Source organism: Chiloscyllium punctatum, chromosome 8 (assembly GCF_047496795.1).
Source record: "Chiloscyllium punctatum isolate Juve2018m chromosome 8, sChiPun1.3, whole genome shotgun sequence".
NCBI lineage: Eukaryota > Metazoa > Chordata > Chondrichthyes > Orectolobiformes > Hemiscylliidae > Chiloscyllium > Chiloscyllium punctatum.
In genome coordinates, this window is record NC_092746.1 from 110,174,573 (window position 1) to 110,197,601 (window position 23,029).

The 23,029-nt window shown below is 44.5% G+C and overlaps 1 protein-coding gene across 6 annotated transcripts in view; it reads right to left on the minus strand.

Moving 5' to 3' along the window:
- dpp6a (dipeptidyl-peptidase 6a) overlaps positions 1-23,029 on the minus strand; it is a 1,516,786-nt gene that overhangs the window by 350,235 nt on the left and 1,143,522 nt on the right. For all 6 annotated transcript variants that reach the window (XM_072576237.1, XM_072576239.1, XM_072576236.1 and 3 more), the window contains one exon: positions 12,175-12,269. In XM_072576237.1, the coding sequence (XP_072432338.1) occupies positions 12,175-12,269 (95 nt within the window). The remainder of the gene's footprint in view (positions 1-12,174; positions 12,270-23,029) is intronic.

Sequence of the window (23,029 nt, forward strand, 5' to 3'; positions counted from 1 at the left end):
TACGTAGCCAACAAAGAGACAGGCATAGCTGGGGCCCATACGTATGCCCATGGCTACACCTTTGGTCTGGAGGAAGTGGGAGGATTCGAAGGAGAAATTGTTACGGTTGAGGACCAGTTCAGCCAAACATAGAACATAGAACATAGAACATAGAACAATACAGCACAGAACAGGCCCTTCGGCCCACGATGTTGTGCCGAACTTCTATCCTAGATTAAGCACCCATCCATGTACCTATCCAAATGCCGCTTAAAGGTCGCCAATGAATCTGACTCTACCACTCCCACGGGCAGCGCATTCCATGCCCCCACCACTCTCTGGGTGAAGAACCCACCCCTGACATCTCCCCTATACCTTCCACCCTTCACCTTAAATTTATGTCCCCTTGTAACACTCTGTTGTACCCGGGGAAAAAGTTTCTGACTGTCTACTCTATCTATTCCTCTGATCATCTTATAAACCTCTATCAAGTCACCCCTCATCCTTCGCCGTTCCAACGAGAAAAGGCCGAGAACTCTCAACCTATCCTCGTATGACCTACTCTCCATTCCAGGCAACATCCTGGTAAATCTTCTCTGCACCCTCTCCAAAGCTTCCACATCTTTCCTAAAGTGAGGCGACCAGAACTGCACACAGTACTCCAAATGTGGCCTAACCAAAGTCCTGTACAGCTGCAACATCACCTCACGACTCTTGAATTCAATCCCTCTGCTAATGAACGATAATACTCCATAGGCCTTCTTACAAACTCTATCCACCTGAGTGGCAACCTTCAAAGATCTATGTACATAGACCCCAAGATCCCTCTGTTCCTCCACCTGACCAAGAACCCTACCATTAACCCTGTATTCCGCATTCTTATTTGTTCTTCCAAAATGGACAACTTCACACTTGGCAGGGTTGAACTCCATCTGCCACTCCTCAGCCCAGCTCTGCATCATATCTAATGAGAATGAGAATGAGAATGTCAGTGGAAGGGTACTGTTGGGGACGTCGGGAGAGGAAGAAACAGAGGGCTTGGAGGCCCTGGTCATGGCAGATGGAGGTGTCGAGGGATTGGATATCCATGGTGAAGATGAGGCGTTGGGGGCCAGGGAAACGGAAGTCTTGGAGGAGGTGGAGAGCGTGGGTGGTGTCTCGAACGTATGTGGGGAGTTCCTGGACTAGGGGGGATCCGACAGTGTCGAGGTAGGTAGAAATAAGTTCAGTGGGACAGGAGCATGCTGAGACAATGGGTCGGCCAGGGTGGTCAGGCTTGTGGTTCTTGGGAAGGAGGTAGAACCGGGCAGTGCGGGGTTCCCGGACTATGAGGTTGGAAGCTGTGGGTGGGAGATCTCCTGAGGTGATGAGGTTCTGTATGGTCTGGGAAATGATGGTTTGTTGATGGGGGATGGGGTCTTGGTCGAGAGGGCAGTAGAAAGAGGTATCCTCAAGTTAGCGTTTGGCTTCAGCGGTGTAGAGGTCAGTGCGCCAGACTACCACTGCGTCACCTTTATCTGCTATCTTGATGGTGAGGTCGGAATTGGAGCAGAGGGATTGGAGGGCTGCACATTGTGAGGGTGAGAGGTTGGAGTGGGGGAGGGGGATAGACAGGTTGAGGCGGTTAATGTCCCGGTGGCAGTTTGAAATGAAGAGGTCGAGGGCGGGTAATAGGCCAGCGCGGGGTGTCCAGGTGGATACAGTGTGTTGGAGGTGGGCGAAGGGGTCCTCGGAAGGTGGGCGGGATTCCTGATTGTGAAAGTAAGCTCGGAGGCGGATGCAGCAGAAGAAGTGTTCGAAGTCATGGCGTGTATTAAATTCATTGATGCGTGGATGGAGGGGGATGAAGGTGAGTCCTTTGCTGAGGACTGATCGTTCGTCCTCAGTGAGGGGGAGGTCTGGAGGGATGTTGAAAACTCGACATGGCTGGGAGCTGGGATCTGGTGTGGGTGTGGAGCTGAGAGTGGGGGGTGAGGCAGGTAACTGGAGTGGGTGTGGTGGTGGGGGGAATGGGGGTGGAGTCATGAGCAGGGGTGGTGTTCCCTTCAGGGTTCTGGGGGCCGGGAATGGTGACAGTGGGATCTGTGGGGGGGCGTGTCAGCAGAATGCAGGTGAGTGGTATTGGTGGGGGTTGAGGTGGTGGCAAACACGGCAGTAGGGGTGGTGGAAGTCACTGAACATGTGACATCAGCGATGATGTGAGGGGCGGAAGTCATGTCACGTGTGGTGCATGAGGAATTGTGAGGGGTGGAAGTGGCTGTGGGAGTGGCCATGATGGGGGCGGAAGTAACATCATGAATCAGCATGGGGATGGTGGCTGCACGAGCCGCATGGCTAATGATGTCCGATCAGTTCCAGAGGCTGAGGGAATCTACTGGAATGTTTGAGGAGCGCTGGTTATGGAGGTGGGTAGATAAAAGTTTGTTGTATTTACAGTTTTTGATGTTTAAGATGGAGTTGAAATACTGTTTGTTGAGAGTATGAATTCTCCTGAGGATATAGTACAGAAGGGGTCCTTTGCAACTCTGAGAGAGTGTGGCCCTCAGCTGAGGCAGGGCTGACTGTAGAGAGGTAAGGTGCTGGCGCATTGCTGCAAGTGTGGAGCGGAGGATCCTGAAGGGCGAGTGACAACCCTTGACATCAAGGCTGCATTCAACCAAGTGTGGCATCAAGGAGTTCGAGCAAAACTAGAATCAATGGGTATCAGGGGCAAATTGTCTGGTGGTTAGGATTATACCTGACACACAGGAAGACGGTCATGGTTGTTGGAGGTCAATCATTTCAGCTCTCGGACATCTCTGCAGGAGTTTCTCAGTGTAATATTCTAGGCCCAACCATCTCCTGCTGCTTCATCAATGGACTTCCCTCCATCATAAGGTCAGAAGTGGTGATGTTTGATGATTGCACAATGTTAGGCACCATTCACGATTCCTCAGATACTGAAGTAGTCCGTGTCAGAGTGCAATCAGATCTGAACAATATCCAGATTTGGCAAAGTAACATTCATGCCACACAAATGGCAGGCTATGACCATCATCCATAAGAAATAATCTAACCACTGTCCCTTGCTGTTCAAAATTAGATCCCCTACAGCGTGGAAACAGGCCCTTTGGCCTAACCAGTCCACACTAACCCTCTGAAGAGTAACCCACCCAGACCCATTTCCCTCTGACTAATGCACCCAACACTTAGCATGGCCAATTTGAGGCAATTTAGCATGGCCAATTCACCTGACCTGCACATCTTTGGACTGTGGAAGGAAACCGGAGCACCTAGAGGAAATTCAAACAGACACAAGGAGAATGTGCAAGCTCCACACAGACAGTTGCCCAAGGCTGGAATCGAACCTGGGACCCCGGTGCTGTGAAGCAGCAGTGCTAACCACTGAGCCACTGTGCCACCCTGTTACCATTCCACTGAATTCCCCACTATCAAAACTCTGGGAGTTATCATTGATCAGAAACTCAACTGGATTCATCACATAAATGCAGTAGCCACAAGAGCAGGTCAGAGGCGAGGAGTACAAGAGTGAATAACTTACCTCCTGACTTCCGAAAGCCTGTCAAGATCTACAAAGCACAAGTGAGGAGTGTGATGGAATACTTCCCACTTGTATGGATGAGTGCAGGTCCCAATAGCACTTAAGAAGCTCGACACCATTCAGGACAAAGCAGACTACTTGATTGGCACCACATCCACAAGCATCCACTCCCTCTACCACGGGCACTCACTAGCAACAGTGTGTACTATCTACAAGATGCACTGTCATTCAAAATGCTGGAATCTCCTCCCTCATGGCATTGTGAGTCAGCCCACAGCAGGTGAACTGCAGCAGTTCAAGAAGGCAGCTCACCACCATCTTCTCAAAGGCAACTAATGACAGGCAATAAATGCTGGCCCAGCCAACATGCCCACATCCCACAAAAGACAAAAAAAGAGTTAATGATAAAAGTTGCTTCTAACTGTTTGTCAGCAAGGTTTGTGTATATCCTTGAAATAAAAGGTACCAAAAATATTGCCATATTGAGCTTCACAGCACCGGGGTCCCAGGTCTTGATCCCAATGGTAGTCATTTCTGGTAGCCTAAGTGTGATTTAATGTCAGTTAGGCAATCTTCTGTATGCCTTTGGGGCATCACACATATATCAGGAGCTAAGTGTCATTGTAGCCAGTGGATTAGGGTAACAGTATGTGGAGTGTCTTGTTAAATACTGCCTGATGTACCCCAGCATCAGGCAGCGAGGGTAGGAATTTGAGGAAAGACGTGCTGCTGACAATACCCTTCGCTGGATATGAGGTGCCCCGAAAAGGAGCATTCCCCACCAGCACAGGCAACTCCCCTTCCCCAGGATACTCCGGTCTACCTCCCCACCACCCTGCAAGATGGAATCCTGGCAGTGGCAAAATTTCCTCCTTAATGAATTGCCACCCAAGGCTCTCATTTAGTCTAGGAGTGGGGAAGCCCAAACTGAACAGTCCTGTCCCGGGAATCTACCAGGGAGAGCTGGAAAGGCAACAGACTCTCCATCTATCGCCTCCCTCGCTGATTCATTGGAACACTCCATGCCTTCTAACCCACACTCAGTGACTGGAGATGGGGAATGGAGAATATTTCCTAATATTCAAGTAGCAAGTATAATAAATATTCATTATTTATCATAATCATTTGGATATTTGGTTCTGAAGTGCACATGAGCATATAAAATTTTAAGTTTGATGAGCTGATGACTTGACTCGAAATGTTAACTTGCTCTCTCCTCATGGATGTTGCCTGACCCACTGTGATTTCCAGCAATTTTTTTTGTTTTCAAGCCTGCTGTGTTAGTAGTTTGCATAAGGACATCAGGAAGTGAATTGACTCAAGAAATAGTACTATGTGGATGCAGAGCTTTGACAGAAAGAAACCAAGCACAACCATGCTACTGAACAAGGAACTTTAAAGTGGAAACTGGGTGAACCCTCACTGAGATCTGAGTATCAGGAAGGTTATTGTTGAGGGCAAAAAGATTGAAACTTTACTGATGACATTTGGAGCAAGGTCATCTCAAATAATTATTATATAGTGAACATGTTCCAGGGTTTAAATGTTTTAGTAGGGTCAGAGGTGGGGGTAAAAGAGGGGGAGGTGTGGCATTGCTTGTCAAGGATAGTATTACAGCGGTGGAAAGGACGATGGATGAAGACTCGTCATCTGAGGTAGTTTGGGCTGAGGTTAGGAATAGGAAAGGTGAGGTCACCCTGTTAGGAGTCTTTTACAGGCCTCCTAATAGTCCTAGAAACGTAGAAGGATTGCGAGGATGATTCAGGAGAAGAGTGAAAGTAATAGGGTGGTTGTTATGGGGACTTTAACTTTCCTGATATTGATTGGGAAAGCAATAGCTCAAGTTCGTTAGATGAGTCGGTGTTTGTCCAATGTGTGCAGGAGGGTTTCCTGACACAATATGTAGACAGGCCAACAAGAGGTGAGGCCATACTGGATTTGGTTCTGGGTAACGAACCAGGCCAGGTGTTAGAATTAGAGGTAGGTGAGCACTTTGGGGACAGTGACCACAATTCGGTGACTTTTACCCTAGTGATGGAGAGGGATAAGTGTGCACTGCAGGGCAAGAGTTATAGCTGGGGCCAGGGAAATTATGATGCGGTGAGGAATGACTTAGGATGCGTGGCTTGGAAAAGTAGGCTTCAAGGGACGGGCGCAATCGATATGTGGAGCTTGTTCAAGGAGCAACTATTGAGTGTCCTTGATAAGTATGTACCTGTCAGGCAGGGAGGAAAGGGTCGTGTGAGGGAGCCGTGGTTTAATAAGGAATTGGAATCCCTTGTTAAATGGAAGAGGGCGGCCTATGTAAAGATGAGGCGTGAAGGTTCAATTGGGGCGATTGAGAGTTATAAGGTAGCCAGGAAGGACCTGAAGAGAGAGCTAAGAGCAGCAAGGAGGGGACATGAAAGGTCCTTAGTTGGTAGGATTAGGGAAAACCCTAAGGCTTTCTATAGGTATGTCAGGAATAAAAGAATGACTAGGGTAGGTACTGGTTCAGTCAAGGATAGTAGTGGGAAGTTGCGTGTGGAGGCTGAAGAGATTGGGGAGACACTGAATGAATACTTTTTGTCAGTATTTATTCAGGAACAGGACATTGTTGCCGATGTGAATACTGAGTCACAATTAAGTAGAATGGATGGCTTTGAGGTATGTAGGGAAGAGGTGTTGAAAATTCTGGAAAGGGTGAAAATAGATAAATCTCCTGGGCCTGATGGCATTTATCCTAGGATTCTCTGGGAAGCAAGGGAGGAGATTGCAGAGCCATTGGCATTGATTTTTATGTCCTCGTTGTCTACAGGAGTAGTGCCAGAAGACTGGACGCTCGCAAATATGGTTCCCTTGTTCAAGAAGGGGAGTAAGGGATAACCCTAGTAACTATAGGCCGGTGAGTCTCACATCTGTTGTGTGCAAAGTCTTAGAGAGAATTGTAAGGGATAAGATTTATGAACATCTGGATAGGAATAATGTGATCAAGGATAGTCAGCATGGTTTTGTGAAGGGCAGGTCATGCCTCACAAACCTTATTGAATTCTTTGAGAAGGTGACTAAGGAGGTGGACGAGGGGAAAGCGGTAGATGTGGTGTACATGGATTTTAGTAAGGCATTTGATAAGGTTCCCCATGGTAGGCTACTGCAAAAAATACGGAGGTATGGCATTGAGGGTGCATTAGAGGTTTGGATTAGGAATTGGCTGGCTGGAAGGAGACAGAGGATAGTAGTTGATGGTAAAGGTTCATCTTGGAGTGCCGTTACTAGCGGTGTTCCACAAGGATCTGTTTTGGGACCATTGCTGTTTGTCATTTTTATAAATGACCTGGAGGAGGGGTTAGAAGGTTGGGTGAGCAAGTTTGCGGATGATACGAAAGTCGGAGGAGTTGTTGACAGTGAGGAAGGATGTGGCAGGTTACAGCGGGATATAGAGAAGCTGCAGAGCTGGGCAGAAAGGTGGCAAATGGAGTTCAATGTCGCTAAGTGTGAGGTGATTCACTTTGGTAAGAGTAACAAAAAGATGGGGTACTGGACTAATGGTCGGATACTTGGTAGTGTGGATGAGCAGAGGGATCTTGGTGTCCATGTACATGGATCTTTGAAAGTTGCCACCCAGGTAAATAGTGCAGTGAAGAAGGCATATGGCGTACTGGCTTTTATTGGTAGAGGAATTGAGTTCCGGAGTCCTGAGGTCATGTTGCAGTTGTATAAGACTCTGGTGCGGCCGCATCTGGAGTATTGTGTGCAGTTTTGGTCGCCATACTATAGGAAGGATGTGGAGGCACTGGAACGGGTGCAGAGGAGGTTTACCAGGATGTTGCCTGGTATGGTAGGAAGATCGTATGAGGAAAGGCTGAGGCACTTGGGGCTGTTCTCATTGGAGAAAAGAAGGTTTAGGGGTGACTTGATAGAGGGGTTTAGATAGGATTGACCATGAGAACCTTTTTCCACGTATGGAGTCAGCTGTTACATTTATAACGATTAGAACAAAGAACAAAGAATAAAGAAAATTTACAGCCCAGGAACAGGCCCTTCGGCTCCAAACCTGAGCCAATCCAAATGTACTGTCTAAACCTGTTGGTCAATTCCTAAGCTTCTATATCCCTCTGCTCCCCACCTACTCATGCATTTGTCCAGACACACCTTAAAGGAGTCTACCGTGCCTGCCTCTACCACCTCTGCTGGCAACGCGTTCCAAATGCCCACCACGCTCTGTGTGAAGTACTTGCCATGTGTATCCCTCTTAAATTTTCCACCGCTCACCTTGAAAGCATGACCTCCCATTGTTGAATCCTTCACCCTGGGAAAAAGCTTGTCTCTATCCACCCTGTCTATACCCTGCATGATTTTGTAAACCTCAGTCAGGTCCCCCCTCAATCTCCTTTTTTCTAATGAAAATAAACCTAATCTGCTCAACCTCTCTTCATAGCTAGCACCTTCCATACCAGGCAACATTCTCATAAACCTTCTCTGCACCCTCTCCTAAGTGTCCACGTCCTTTTTGGTAATGTGGCAACCTTCCTGATACTCAGACCTCTTTAAAGTTCCTTGTTCAGTAGCATGGTTGTGCTTGGTTTCTTTCTGTCAAAGCTCTGCATCCATATAGTACTATTTCTTTAGTACACAGTATTCTATAAGTGGCCGAACCAATGTTCTGTACAGTTTTAACATGACTTGCCAGCTCTTATACTCAATACCCTGTCCAATGAAGGCAAGCATACTATATGCCTTCTTGACCGCTCTATCCACCTGTGCAGCAACCTTCAGGGTACAATGGACCTGCACTCCCAGATCTCTCTGCCCATCAACTTTTCCCAAGGCTCTTCCATTCATTGTATAATTCGCTCTAGAATTAGTCTTGCCTAAAAGCATCACCTCTCATTTGTCTGGATTGAAATCCATCTGCCACTTTTCTGCCCAACTCTCCAGTCTATCTATATCCTCCTGTATTCTCTGACAGTCCCTTTATGCTTTCTGCTACTCCACCAATCTTTATGTCATCTACAAACTTGCTGATCATACCAACAGTGCCCTCTTCCAGATCATTTATGTATATTACAAACAACAGTGGCCCCAACACTGATCCATGTGGAACACCACTGGTCACGTTTCTCCATTTCGAGAAATTCCCTTTAACTACTACTCTCTGTCTCCTGTTGCTCAACCAGTTCTTTATCCACCTAGCTAGAACACCCTGCACACCATGTGACTTCACTTTCTCCATTAGCCTAACATGGGGAATCTTACGCCTTACTAAAGTCCATGTATATGACATCAACAGCCCTTCCTTCATCTACCAACTTGGTCACTTCCTCGAAGAATTCTATTAAGTTGGTCAGGCACAATCTCCCCCGCACAAAACCATGTTGCCTATCACTGATAACCCATTCTTTTCTAAATATAAATAGATCCTATCCCTCAGGACCTTCTCCAGCAACTTTCCCTTCACCGACATCAGGCTCACTGATCTATAGTTACCCGGAATATCCCTACTACCCTTCTTGTACAGGGGGACAACATGAGCAACCCTCCAGTCCTCCGGCACTTCACCTGTATTTAAGGATGCCGCAAAGATATCTGTCAGGGCCCCCGCTATTTCCTCTCTCGCTTCCCTCAGCAACCTGGGATAGATCCCATCCGATCCTGGGGATCTGTCCACCTTAATAACCTCTAGCCTACCCAAAACATCTTCCCTACTTATGTGATCCAGACTAATTAAACTTCTATCTCTAATCTCATGTTCCTCTCCTCAGTGAACACTGATGCAAAGTAATCATTCAGAATCTCACCCATTCTCTCAGGTTCGACACACAGCCTTCCTTCGTTATCCTTTAGTGGACAAATCTTTTCTCTAGTTACCTGCTTGTTTCTTATATAAGAATAAAATGCTTCGGGATTCTCCTTAATTCTGTTTGCTAAACCTATTTCATGACCCCTTTTAGCCCGCTAGATTCCTCGTTTAAGACTTGTCCTACTCTTCCAATATTCTTCCAGGGCCCATTCTGTTCTTAGCTGCCTAGACCTTATGTACGCCCCTTTTCCTCTTGGCTAGTCGTACAATTTCTCCTGTCATCCACAGTTCACGAATCTTGCCCTTCCTATCCTTTGCCTTCAACGGGACTTGCCTATCCTGCACTTTCTTTAACCTATCTTTGAAAGCCTTCCACATCTCAAATGTGGACTTCCCTTTCAAATAGCTGTATCCAATCCACATTTCCCAGCTCCTGCCTAATTTTGATATAATTGGCCTTGGCCCAGTTTAGCCCTCTTCCCTTAGGACCACTCTCTTCTTTATCTATGAGTATTCTAAAACTTACAGAATTGTGGTCACTGTTCCCAAAGAAATCCCCCACCGCAACTTCTACCACCTATCCTGGCTAGTTCCCCAGTACCAGGTCCAATATGGCCCCTTCCCTCGTTGGACTATTGACATACTGCTCTAGAAAACTCTCATGGATGCTTCTTACAAATTCTACCCCATCCAGACCTCTGACTTTAAGTGTATCCCAGTCAATGTTGGGAAAATTAAAATCTCCCATCACCAATACCCTATTGCCATCTTCCCATAATCTGTTTACCTATTTGTTCTTCTACCTCACGCTCACTGTTGGGAGGTCTGTAATACAGCCCTAACAATGTAACTGCACCCTTCTTATTTCTCAGCTCCACCCATAATGCCTCACTACCCAAGACCGCCATAGTGTCCTCCTTGAGCACAGCCGTGATATCATCCCCGACCAGCAATGCAACTCCACCTCCCCCCCTTTTACTTCCCTCCCTGTCCTGTCTGAAGCGTCTATATCCTGGAACATTTAATTGCCAATCATCATGCCCTTCCTGCAACAAGTCTCTGTTTGCAATAACGTCATACTCCCAGGCACCAATCCAAGCCCTAGGTTTATCTGCCTTATCCACTATAGTCCTTGCATTAAAGTAGATGCATTTCAGGCCACCAGTTTTTTTTTACGCTCATCTGCTCTCTCCCTTTATTAATGCTACCTTCATAATTCTTACAGTCTCCACCTCGCTCCCTACTTGTTTTCCCTTCTGGTTCCCAGCCCCCTGCCACATTAGTTTAAAACCTCCCCAACAGCAGTAGCAAAAACTGCAGCAGTAGATGTCACATAAACTGGGTGGTGGAATGCGTTCCTTTGCTGGTTTTGTAACTCAAATGCAGCCTATACTGCTGACACAGAAGCCATCTCTCATTCAACCCTTTTTAAGAAAATTCTTCATGGCAAATGCTGACTGGACAAGCATTTCTAGCCCATCCCTAGCTCCCCTGGACAAGGTGGTGGTGAACTGCCTTCTTGAGCTATTTCTGACCATGTGGTATAGGGTACATCCACAATAGTTTTCAGGATGGGGTTCCAGCATTTTGACCCACTGGCAATGAAGGAATAACAGCATAGTTCCAAGTCAGGATGGTGTGTGGCTGAGACCAGTATTGCAGGTGGTGCTGGTACCCCCATATGTCTGCTGACCTTGTCCAGGTAGTTGGTAGAGATGGTGGGTTTAGAATGGACCTTTGGTGAGTTATTGCTGTGCATCATGTAGGTGGCACACACTGGCATATGTATGTGTAAGGTGGCATACAGAGCACCAATCAAATAGGCTACTTTGTCCCAGATGCTGTCAAGCTTTTTGAGTATTATTGGAGCTGCTTCCAGTACTCAGCTGGCTGGGTCAATTCAGTTTCCTTTCAATAATAATCAAATAATAAAAATCATAATAATAAAGAAGTTCTCAAATTAAGAGTCAAATGATGACCGCAATGCCACTGTGCATTGTCAGAAAAATCCATCTTGTTCACTAATAACTTATACGGAAGGAAATCTGCCATCCTTATGGGAATAAGCTACTACAGATGCTGGAATCTGTATTGAAAACAAAAAAAATGCTGGAAATCACAGCAAGTCAGGCAGTATCCGTGGAGAGAGAGAGCAAGCTAACTTTTCATCTCGACTCGAACCATTAGCTTGCTCTCCCTCCATGGATGCTGCCTGACCCACCATGACTTGCAGCATTTTTTTTTTGTTTTCAATCTGCCATCCCTACCTGGTCTGGCCTACACATGACACCTGACTCACTAACTGCCCTCTGGCTAATGAAGGCTGGGCTGATCTAGCTAGTGGCACCTGCAGCTCATAAGTAAATAAAAGGAGCAAAACGTGATCCTAGCACCCTGATGAACAATAAATCTTTCAAACAAGTCACAGATCAGCCACAGTTTTTTTGTCTGTGGGGCATTGACAGTACTAAGTTGGCTTTCATGCCTGGCTGTTCAACAAATGTAAAGAATTCTTCGTTTCTCATTGCATTGATGGGTTTACGACTATTGCCATACATGAACTCATCCCACGTCAATTACACAGGGACTGGAGCTGAATGCTTACACTTGGACTTTTTGATCACTGCAAGTGAAACAAAACTGTGAGGGTGCACTGATCCAGTGCTTGCTGTAAAATAAAGTATATAATCATTATCCATCAAAATGTCAGGCTTTCTCAGAACACAGACCAGCTCCTGTCTAAACCAATTACTTACTGAACATTGTGAGACCTCGATTTGTTTATAAACAGTGGATACCGATAATCCTGCCTTGTACAGTATTTTTCTGAGCTGACTGGCATGATTTCTGGATGAAAGGTAGAAGAAATGCTTACAAATTTCCGGTCCATCATCAGAAGGGTCTTTTCCATGGTTTCGATATTCCGTCTCTCCAGATTGCCATCCGAGGTGCGATACAGCAGTTCAGTATCTGCGTGCAAACAGGGAGGAATTGTTATGGTTGGGCACAGTCAGATAGATTCCGCACTTCCGCATTGAAAATAGAATTTCAGAGGGCAGGCTGAGAAAATGGACAAAACTGCATCTCAAATTTGTATTGAGTTCCATATGATGGGAACTCTTACATTTTATAGCATTTAGACAGTTACGTGGACAGGATAGGTACGGAGGGATATGGACCAAATGTAGGCATATGGGGAGCAGATTAATTGTGAAAACTGGGTGGCATGGACAAGTTAGACCAAAGGGCCTGTTTCCATGCTGTACACCTCTATGATTTTATCTATGACTTTATCCGCGTGATGATCTCTAAACCTCCCAGAATGCTTTACAAGCAACAACACTGATCTAATATCGGACGTGTGGCCAACTGGTGTGCAGAAAGCTCTCATAACTTGCAATTATTAATGGACACATCATCTGTTTCTGGAAGTGCTTCGTGGCCAGGACTCCAGGGAGAGTTCTCCCACTCTTAGAGTCATAGAGATGTACTGCATGGAAATAGACCCTTCGGTCCAACCCGTCCATGCCAACCAGATATCCCAACCCAATCTAGTCCCACCTGCCAGCACCCGGCCCATATCCCTCCAAACCCTTCCTATTCATATACCCATCCAAATGCCTTTTAAATATTGCAATTGTACCAGCCTCCACCACTTCCTCTGGCACTTTTTCTTAGCAGTGCGGGGAGCCAGTCAGCTGGTGGCCATCCCACATTGCCTCAGTTGCAGAAGGTTGGGTTAAAATGAAGAGTCCAGGGTAAATAACCTGTTAGTGGGAGGCTTTTCCCAGGATTTAGGACCCTGGAATCAGAAATCCCACTGAACGAGAGCTGCCGGTCAGAAAGTGCCTGGTTAAAGCACCAAGGGTGAGGTGGAAGTTGATTGAAAGGCTTCGACCACATATCGGTGAGAGTGGGATGGAGGTCACCAGGCAAGAGAGAGAAGGGGAGGGAGTTGGAAGAGAGGGCAGTGTCTAGGTTTCAGTTGATTCTTTCTACAAGGTACTGAGTGATTTTGTACTCTATACCCAAGAAGCTTTCAAACAGATGTGCTTAGTTGGGATTTCAATCATTGTCCTCAGGTCATTAGCCATTGGGATGATTCCCACAGTCCAAAGATGTGCAGGTTAGGTGGATTGGCCATGCTAAATTGTCCATAGTGTCCAGGGATGTGCAGGCTAGGTGGTTTAGTCATGGGGAATGCAGGGTTACAGGGGTAGAGGGTAGGTCTGTGTGGGTTGCTCTTCAGAAGTTCAGTGCGGACTTGATGGGCCAAAGGGTCTGCTTCCACACTGTAGGGATTCTATGACTCATCCATTAACATGTTATGCAGCCACCATGTCACACAGGTTAATGAGTACACACAATGGTAAAGCATTGAAACCATGATTTGATCTAATGACATGATTTAATTTGTTTTTCCCTGCCCTCATAAGAATCTTGATAATTATACTTTGAGGCAAGATCAGCAAAGCAAGTGAAAACTGCTGGACAGTCCATTTCCAACACTCTTGGGAAAAGCATTCTGACCAGAGACAAGTGATTCCGAAGTCATGTTGTTGGACATATTCGTATACGTTGCTTTGAATAGATTTTCAAGTTAAAGTAATTCTTTCACATCTTGAGTTACTGCATGTTAACATCACAAAGCTTTTACTACATTCAGAGGAAATCCATCTGTCTGCTATTTTAGTAGAAGTAATAGCCTATTTATGTAGCATAATTTTAATGGTACATGTTATGCTGTGCGATTCTTACTAAGTAGTAAAGCTCACTGAAGATGCGACCTGAATACAAGATTATAGTACAGGGACTAGGAGCCTGATGACTGTAAATCACCCCCATTAGCAAGTGACATTTTAATAACAAATTCTTTACTGGTATCAGGTGATAAAAATCCATGAATTAAATGAATAATTATGGTGAAGGCATCAGAAATGTCGGCCCTAATTTATTACGAATACAACCAATGAAATTAAAATTTAGTTGAATTGACATACGTGATTTAATCTGGTTGTTTGCAAAACAAGAAAATGCAAGGTCAAGGAAAATCCGAAGATGAATATGTCAAGCCTCCAAAACTCCCTGACCAACACAATCTGGAAAAAGTTCTGAAGAAGGGTCACTGGACCTGAAATGTTAACTCTTGCTTTCTCTGCTGCTCGACCTGCTGAGTCTTCTCCAGTAGTTTCTGATTTCCAACATCCCGAGTTCTTTGGCTTTTTGACAAACTGAAAATCTGCCTCTCCACTAATGAAAGCAAGCTACGTCAATCCAACAATTCATCAGCTTTCCCAGGAAGAAGGTCCCACTGTTTTGCATCATGAAGTAACCTGAGTCTACGAACCCTGGTTTCAGTAACTCCAGTCATAATAATCCCTTCAGGCTGCACTCCTTATTTTTAATTGCATTTTCTGGAATCTTGAAAAGTGGATTCTGTCATATAACGGGGAATTAATTTGTGAATGATAATGATGTGCTTGATGGTGCCAATCTGATATCAACAGTCACAGGCCGTTGAGATTCAAAAAAGACAAAAATGGAAGAACAATATGAGCATGTTGTGATTGATACTCTGTACACAAAGTAAGGTAAATAACAATTTATGGGGCTTACTGAGAATGGGGAGAGAGTTACTCTTATATAAGTTAATGACAGAGATGCAGCAGTCTTAGAGTAGTAGAGGTGAACAAAGAGGCAATTGGATTCAAAAGGTTTAACCTGCTGGGTTTCTTGAGCACTTCCTGCTTTCATTTCAGAGTTTCTCTCGACAGAGCAGTGCCAAGAATGCAATACAGAGGAATATCAGAATTTCGGATTATCTGAAGATCTCAAGGTCCCGATAAAAAAAAACATTACATCAAATAGGTGTTACCAACAGTGATCAAGCCTTTTGATTACAACGATTAAAAGTGAACTTGGTTTAATTAAATGCTGCCGAGAACAGTTCTGCACATCGATGGGAGTCCAGGCATCATCTCCAAATGACTCACCTCCTGCTCTCTCTCACTCTTTCTCTCTGTCTCTCTCCACACTTTTCCAGGAGTTCTAGACAAGGGTTTACCCTAAACCCCACTTCCCCAGATAATCTCTCCAACATTGTCCTGTACAGGGCAGAGTGGACACTAGTCAAAAAGGTGAGTGTGTGCGTGCGTGTGTGCGCTATTTTGAGACTCATCCCCCAAAGGCAGCAGCAGTCTTGCTATTGGTGTCCAGTCTGGCTGCCGTCTCCATTCTATTACTTCATTTTGTTCTGGAGTCCCATTGGGGGGGAAGAAATAAGAGGCATCTGGCCCCTTCACTCCATCCATTGGCTGGAAATGTGGAGAGTTGAAAGCACACAGCAGGGCTGAGGGAGGTCCGCAAGGTGTGCTGCTGTCCAGTCTCCTGAACAGGGAATGGACTCAGCAAGTGCGCGCTGAGGTGAAGCAGTGGCAGGGAGAGACATCAGCAATGTTGCAGGTCCCTTACACACAAATGTGTGTCTGCTCAGAAACAAACCCTGAGACAGAGATAGTGCAACACAGACAGAGTAAGGAAAAAGGAAACTTCAGAAAATTCCCAGAGGAGAGGTATTGAATCAGTTATGCAGATAATCAGTTATCTAAACAAATTACTGCCCACCCAACTTGTTCAGATAAGCGAGTTTCCTCTGTGCTGACACCCAATGCCCAAACCACATTATAGGCAGAATCCATGAGCCTATAATGGTGTAGGTTTGAGTCCAGGGAAATTCCTTGAATACAGCAGTCTCAGCACAAATCAGGAAAGTTTAATCCCTGCTGTAAGCTTTAGGTTTCTCCTTGCATTCCCAAATAGAAATTCCTCACTGCCCGAAACTTTGATTCTCCTGCTCCTCGGATGCTGCCTGGCCTGCTGTGTTTTTCCAGCACCACATTTTTCAATTCCTCACTAGTCACCATGTAGTTAGCTCAAAGTGGAAGATGATACGATGGCTTGTAATCCAGGGAACATTGGCTGCTTAAAAATGGGTAAGTATGTGGAACAATTTTGATTTCTCACCGAACTGATTTCTAACAGTTGGTTGAGATTAAAATTGCTCCCCATATCCTTCTTATTTCAACAACCCCCCTCAATCTAACTCCACAGCTGCAGCCATCTCTTCTGTTGCTGAAACTCATGCCCATTCCCTTTTCAACTCCGTACTCAGTCCCAGCTGCCGTGATTCGAAAACTTCAGTTCATTCAAAATACCGTTCCTTGTATCCTCGCCTACATCAAGGTATTCAGGAGTGAAGGGAAAACCAAAGCCTGAAAGAAGGCCCCTGCATCCTATAGCCATTTACCTATCAATCTCATCTCCCATTCATCTCTCAGATGGTAGTACATCTATGGAACAAAGGACTGTTAAGGTTGGCTCGTTAAAATGTATTCAGGCTGTGATAGATAGATTTTTAATCTGATGGGGAACCAAGAGTCATGGTGAAAAGGCAGAAAGTAAAGCTGAGGAGTATCAGATCAGCCATGATCTCAATGAATGGCAGCAGGTTCAATGGGCTGAATGGTCTATTTGTGCTCCTAGACCTAATGGCTATACATTCCCAAATGCCTCCCATTTAAAATCCACATCCTTATGTTTCAATCGATTTCTCCCAATCTCTGTCAGTTCCCTCATTTAGTACTGTCCAAACTGTTTGTCCTACAATCACCACCTATTTGCTACAGGTTGACAACTTTGTGCTCATTGTTCACAACATTGGTACTAATTTGTTTAATCCAGTCTCATTGAAATAAACTGTTATTACTGTATTACCCACATAACATACATCTCTGACTTCCTGATTTATACCATGCCCAACATTAGCACTGCAGTTTAGTAATGTATGAGGAATTCATACCAATATTTGCTGTCTTTTAGCTCCACCTGACTTTAGAATCATAGAATCATTACAGTGTGGAAGCAGGCTATTCGGCCCAGTGAATCCACACCAGCCCTCCAAAAAGCAACCCACCTTTTCCCTGTAACCATGCATTTCGCAGCACAGTGGCTCAGTGGTTAGCACTGCTGCTCACAGCACCAGGGACCCAGGTTCGATTCCAGCCTCGTTGACTGTCTGTGCGGAATGTGTGCATTCTCCCCATGACTGCTTGGGATCCTTCTGGGTGCTGCAATTTCCTCCCACAGTCCAAAGATGTGCAGGTTAGGTAAATTGGCCATGCTAAATTGCCTGGTACTGTTCGGGGATAAGTAGGTTAGGTGCATTTGTCGTGGGGAAATGTCGAGTAATAGGGGAATGGGTCTGGGTGGGTTACTCTGTGGAAGGTTGGGGTGGTCTTGCTGGGCTGAAGAGCCTGTTTCCACACTGTAGGAATTCTAAATTTCCATGGCTAATCCAGCTGGCCTGCACATTCCAAGACACTATGGGCAATTTAGCATGGTCTATCCACCTAAGCTGGGGATACAGCCAGATGACGCATGTCATAGAGCCCTGGAATCACACACTGTGCAAACAGACCCTTCGGTCCAGCCAGTCCATGCTGACCTTCATCCCAAATTGAATAGGTCCCACTTGCCAGCACTTGGCTCATATCCCTATAAACCTTTCCTATTCATGAACTTATCCAATGTCTGTTAAACATTGTAACTGATCCCAAATCCATCACTTCCTCTGGCAGTTCATTCCACACTCTGACCACTCTGTGTAAAAAAATTGCCATTCACGTCCTTTTTAAATCCTTCTCCTCTCACCTTAAACATATGCCCCTGGTCTTGAAATCCCCCGTTATAGAGAAAAGACACTTGCCATTCACTTTATCTATACCCCTCATAGTTTTAAAAATCTCTTTAAGGCCACCCCTCAACCTCCAATGAAAAGACTCCCAGCCTCTCACTATAAGTCAAACATTCCATTCCCAGCAACATTCCAGTAAATCATTTCTGAAACTTCTCTAGCTTGAGAATATCCTCCCTATAACACAGCAACCAGAGCTGAACACAATACTGCAGTATTGAGAAACAAGAGAACAATTATCGGGCCTTGTGAGACTTGGGAAGTATAAATGTAATAAAGGAAAGAGCCAATGCTATAGCTGCTCTGGGTATAATCGATCATTAAGGGCTGAGCCAGATCAGCACAGATCTTTTAAATTGAAGTATACAAGGTAGGATTTGGAGAAAATGACATGATTGAACCTGTTCATGATTGTAACAACTTTTGAAGAACTTAGGGAGGGATCATTTACAATGGTCATCGCAAAGAAAGGGTTTACTTTGTGATTTCTAAACAGCAAAGTGATGATATCAGGCTGCTGGAAGGAACAGCTGGATAATGTAATTACATCTGATCTATATTACTGTCTGTTTCAAATAATTCATTTTGTATTTTCCCGGACATATGTTAATAGGCTCATGATTTGCAATTCTGCATGTAATTGGAGTTACTGGTGCAGTTCATATGGATGATTGAATTAATGTAGGGTTTTTTTCTGAACTTACAGAGAAACACAGAAAAACAGAAGCAGGCCTGGGACATTTGACCCTTCGAGCACACTCCACCATTAAACATTCATGTTCTTGTTTTCTCCTCATATCTTTGATACCACAAGGTCTAAGAATTATATTTAACTCCTTTTGGGAAACATCCAATCTCTTTCATTTTAGGTTTTGTGATTCCTCACTTTTTCCCCATGCTTAGCAATATGTAGCAATGTGTCCGGTTCATTCACTTACTGCGCTGTATAAAGAGACTAACCTCTTGTATTTTTTTTAAAAAGCAATATCAGCACCTGAACTGCAAATTAATAGGGTTCTTTTCTTAAGTTCTGAAACATCTCCTGTTTCTTAATTTTCTTATCAATGATAAAGGTTCATTCGGCTATTTATGGAAAGTGACTTGTGTCACACCAGAACCAACATTCATAGCTTTTGTGTCATTTTCTTGGCACCATGCGTTACTTTTCTCTGTATGACAGTTTATTTTGCTATCAGGGCAACTATGGACCTTGCCAAGTTGGATGACTCATCCGGAATTACTGAAACAATTTGGAGCTCGTGTTTCAGTTAAAGAAATAAATTTAATTAATTCCTTTGTGCAGTATTATTTCTGGAAATGCCACAACCCGTTGCATGGTAACTTTTCCTTTTTGAATCTCATTACAGATGTCCTTAGTTCATTCACAAGTAGTTTTGGTTCAAATTCCAATGCCCCCTTTGTTGTCTTCAATCAAAATGGTGTCTCTCCATCATTTATACCCTCTTAACTTTCCCTCACTACGTTGCTTCTCCCTCCTGCAAGAAAGGACAGGACAAGAGGAAACCCATGGTTTGAGTGATAGACTATTGGGAGGTTTGGTTCTTAGGAGATTCCCTTCCCCAGCAACTGTCCTGATGAACCTCTAGAGGAACAAAACACACAAGGATCATGGAACAGTGGTGTCAAATTATTGCTGGCTCCTAACCCTTATGGGGGAAAGGAATGGACCTGGCACCTCTGCAACAGCCAAACTGCCACTCTCCAACCACAGCTAGCGATGGTAACTTGCCCAATCACACAGAAATTACAGGGGTGCAACCAGGAAGACTGAAAGATAGAGGAATTGGTGACTATTGATTCTTGACACCAACCAAAAGAGTGACTTGGAGTCACAGGAGGTTATCGCTGTACAATACACATCCATCATCATTGGAGCGACTGAACATCTCACGACAGAGGTGCCCTAGTCATCTTGGCATAACCAGGAAATGAGAACTGGATCAACACCCAGTGCTGAGTGTTTGGATGTTGGCGCGTGCCCATGACTTGCTGGTATTTGGGTCTGATAGGAATAAAACTAGTGAACTGCAGGTACCGATTGGATAACACACTGCAGCTCAATTGTCACAGCTACAGGAAAATTGACTGGCTCTAAGCCAAGCTGCAGCTGGTTCTGGGGGGCTAGGATGGTGGGGCTGGGAGGTGGGGGTGGGGAGGGTTTATAAAGCACAAGGTAGGCTGCAAGGGGGCTAGTTCAAGATTGCATCCATCCGCAGTTAAATTATGGAACCAGGCCAATTCCTAACAAAAAGCTGGAACATCAGGGCACTTAAACCCTGGAACAAAAGCTCCAAGCTGGTTGAAAGCAACAAAGGATATCGTGCTTACTTTTTTTCACTCCTTGTTTCAGATGGTTAACCCTTTACCAAAATGGTAATCCCTCCAAATAGACCAAGGCTGTAGCTAAAGGTGGAAAGATCAAGATTGATCCCTTATTGCTATACCTTATTGGATAGAATTTTCTTTTTTTTTGGTATAAGGAAAAGTCCCAGAGGATTGGTAAAACTGCCATTGTAACATTCAAAATGGAGAGAGACAAAAATATTGGTAACTATAGGCCAGTTAGCATAACATCAGTGATGGGGAAAATGTTAGAGTTTATTTAAAAAGCTTTTAGAAACAGGTATATAATCAAGCAAAGTCAGCATAGCTTTGTGAAGGAGAAATCATGCCTGACAAATTTAGTATAGCTCTTTAAGGACATAACAAGGAGAGTAGCTAAAGGGAGACCAGTAGATTTAATATATTTGGAATTCCAAATGACGTTTGATAACATACTGCACATAGAATAAGGCTACTCAATAAGGTAAGAGTCCATTGTGTTGGGGGGGGGAGGTAATATATTAACATACATTGAGGGTTGTTTAGCTAATAGGAGACAGATTTGTGTAAAAGGGGACATTTTCAGGATGATAATCTGTAACTAGTGAGTGTTCCACAGGGATCATGCTGGGGCCAGAATTAATTACAATAGAATATAGAACAGTACAGTGCAGAAACAGGCCTTCAACCCACCATGCCTGTGCTGTTCATGATGCTCTTCTAATCTAATCCCATCTGCCTGCACATGGTCCATTTCCCTCTATTGTCTGCCTGTTCACGTGCCTGTCTAAATGCCTCTTAAACATTGCTATCATATCTGCTTCTACCAGCTCTCCTAGTAGTGTGTTCCAGGTACATATTAGTCTCTGTGTAAGAAAACTTTTCTCACCCAATTATGTGTCTGCCTTTTGAGGAGTACCTTTGCATGGGTTTCTGCCAGATTGAATCAGTCAGTGTGTACCAAGTCCTTAGTTGTTTTCCTTCAGTCTAGAGCACACCAAATGACTGTCAAGTAGTTACTGCATGAGCTAAAGTTAATTGCAAACCCCCCAAATCATTGATGCAATTGACGCTTTGACTTGACCAGTTTAAGATATTTATCACTGTCTTAATCTCAGCAGGTATTTATGAATGTACATAAATGTTGTCCATTATACACTGACAGCCATTTTCCACAGGACGTTAAGTCACTAGATAATTAACACAAACGTGCTCCTTCCATAGAGAAAATTATCCCCAAAGGCCCAATGTACTATTTTGAGACAGTACATTGTTAAAAATCTTCAAAGTGCTTCCATTTATGTAACACCTTTGATGATTGAAAATGCTTTAGAGGCAGAAGTATTTTCAAAGGGTAGAACTGTTGTAGTAGATTGAGCCAACCTTTGAACAGCAAGATCACAAAAAGATTAAAATAATAGTGGGCCGATACTCTGCTTTCTGTGATGTTGGTTAAAGGATCAACATCTGCTCCTTGATAGAATTTTACCATCCGGATTTTTTCCTACCTCCTGATGCATAGGAGACTTTGGTAAATGTCTCAGCCAAAAGGTGACTCTTCTGACAATGCAGTACTGCATCAGAATTATGTTGAGGTGTTTTTGGAATGTAGACTCACCGGCATACCTACCCTCGGAAAGGTGGTGAGTTGTTTTCATGAATTATGGCATTTTTCACTTGGTGCTCTGGATGTCGATCAAGCAGGCTGCTTTGTCCTGGATGGCGTCGAACTTCTTAAGTGTTGTTGGAGCAGTGCCCATGCAGGCAAGTGGGGAGTATTCCATCACATTCCTGACTTCTGTCTTGGGGATGGTAGACACGCTCCGAGGAATCAGCAGGTGAGGTACTCACCACAGGATACCCAAACTCTGACCTGCTCTTGCATCCCATGTATTTGTATAGCTAGAACAATTCTGTTTCTAACCCTCACACCCACCATGTGACTAGAACCTATCTCTCCAGACTCATACAGTCATAGAGTCATACAGCACGGCAACAGACCCTTCCATCCAACTCGTCCATGTCGACAACGCTTCCCAAATTAAACTTCGTCCCATTTACCAGCATTTGGCCCATATCCCTGTGAACCCTTCCCATTCAAGTACTTATCCAAACATCTTTTAAATGTTGTAACTGTACTTGCATCTCCCACTTCCTCTGGCAGTTCATTCCACATATGAACAAGCCTCTGTGTGAAAAGATTGCAACTTAAATCTCTTTTTAAATCTTTCTCCTCTCACTTTAAAAATATGCCCTCTAGTTTTGAACTCCCCTAACCTTGGGAAAAGACCTTTGTTATTCATCTTATCTATGGTCTGCTTTTGATTTTATAAACCTCTGTAAGGATATCTGTCCTAAGATCCAGGGAAAAATGCCTCAGTTTATCCAGCATTTCCTTATAAACGGAACCCTCCAGTGCTAATAATATCCTGGCAAATTGGCTTTGCACCTTTTTCTATTTAATAATATCCTTCCAATTGCAGGGCAAAGAGACAGTGCACATAATCCAAGAGTAGCCTCACCAAAGACCTCGACAATGCAACACTGATGTCCCGAATCTGATACTCAACGGTCTGAGCAATGAAGGCCTTCTTTGCCACCTTGTCTCCCTGTATTGGGAATTAAGTGCAACACT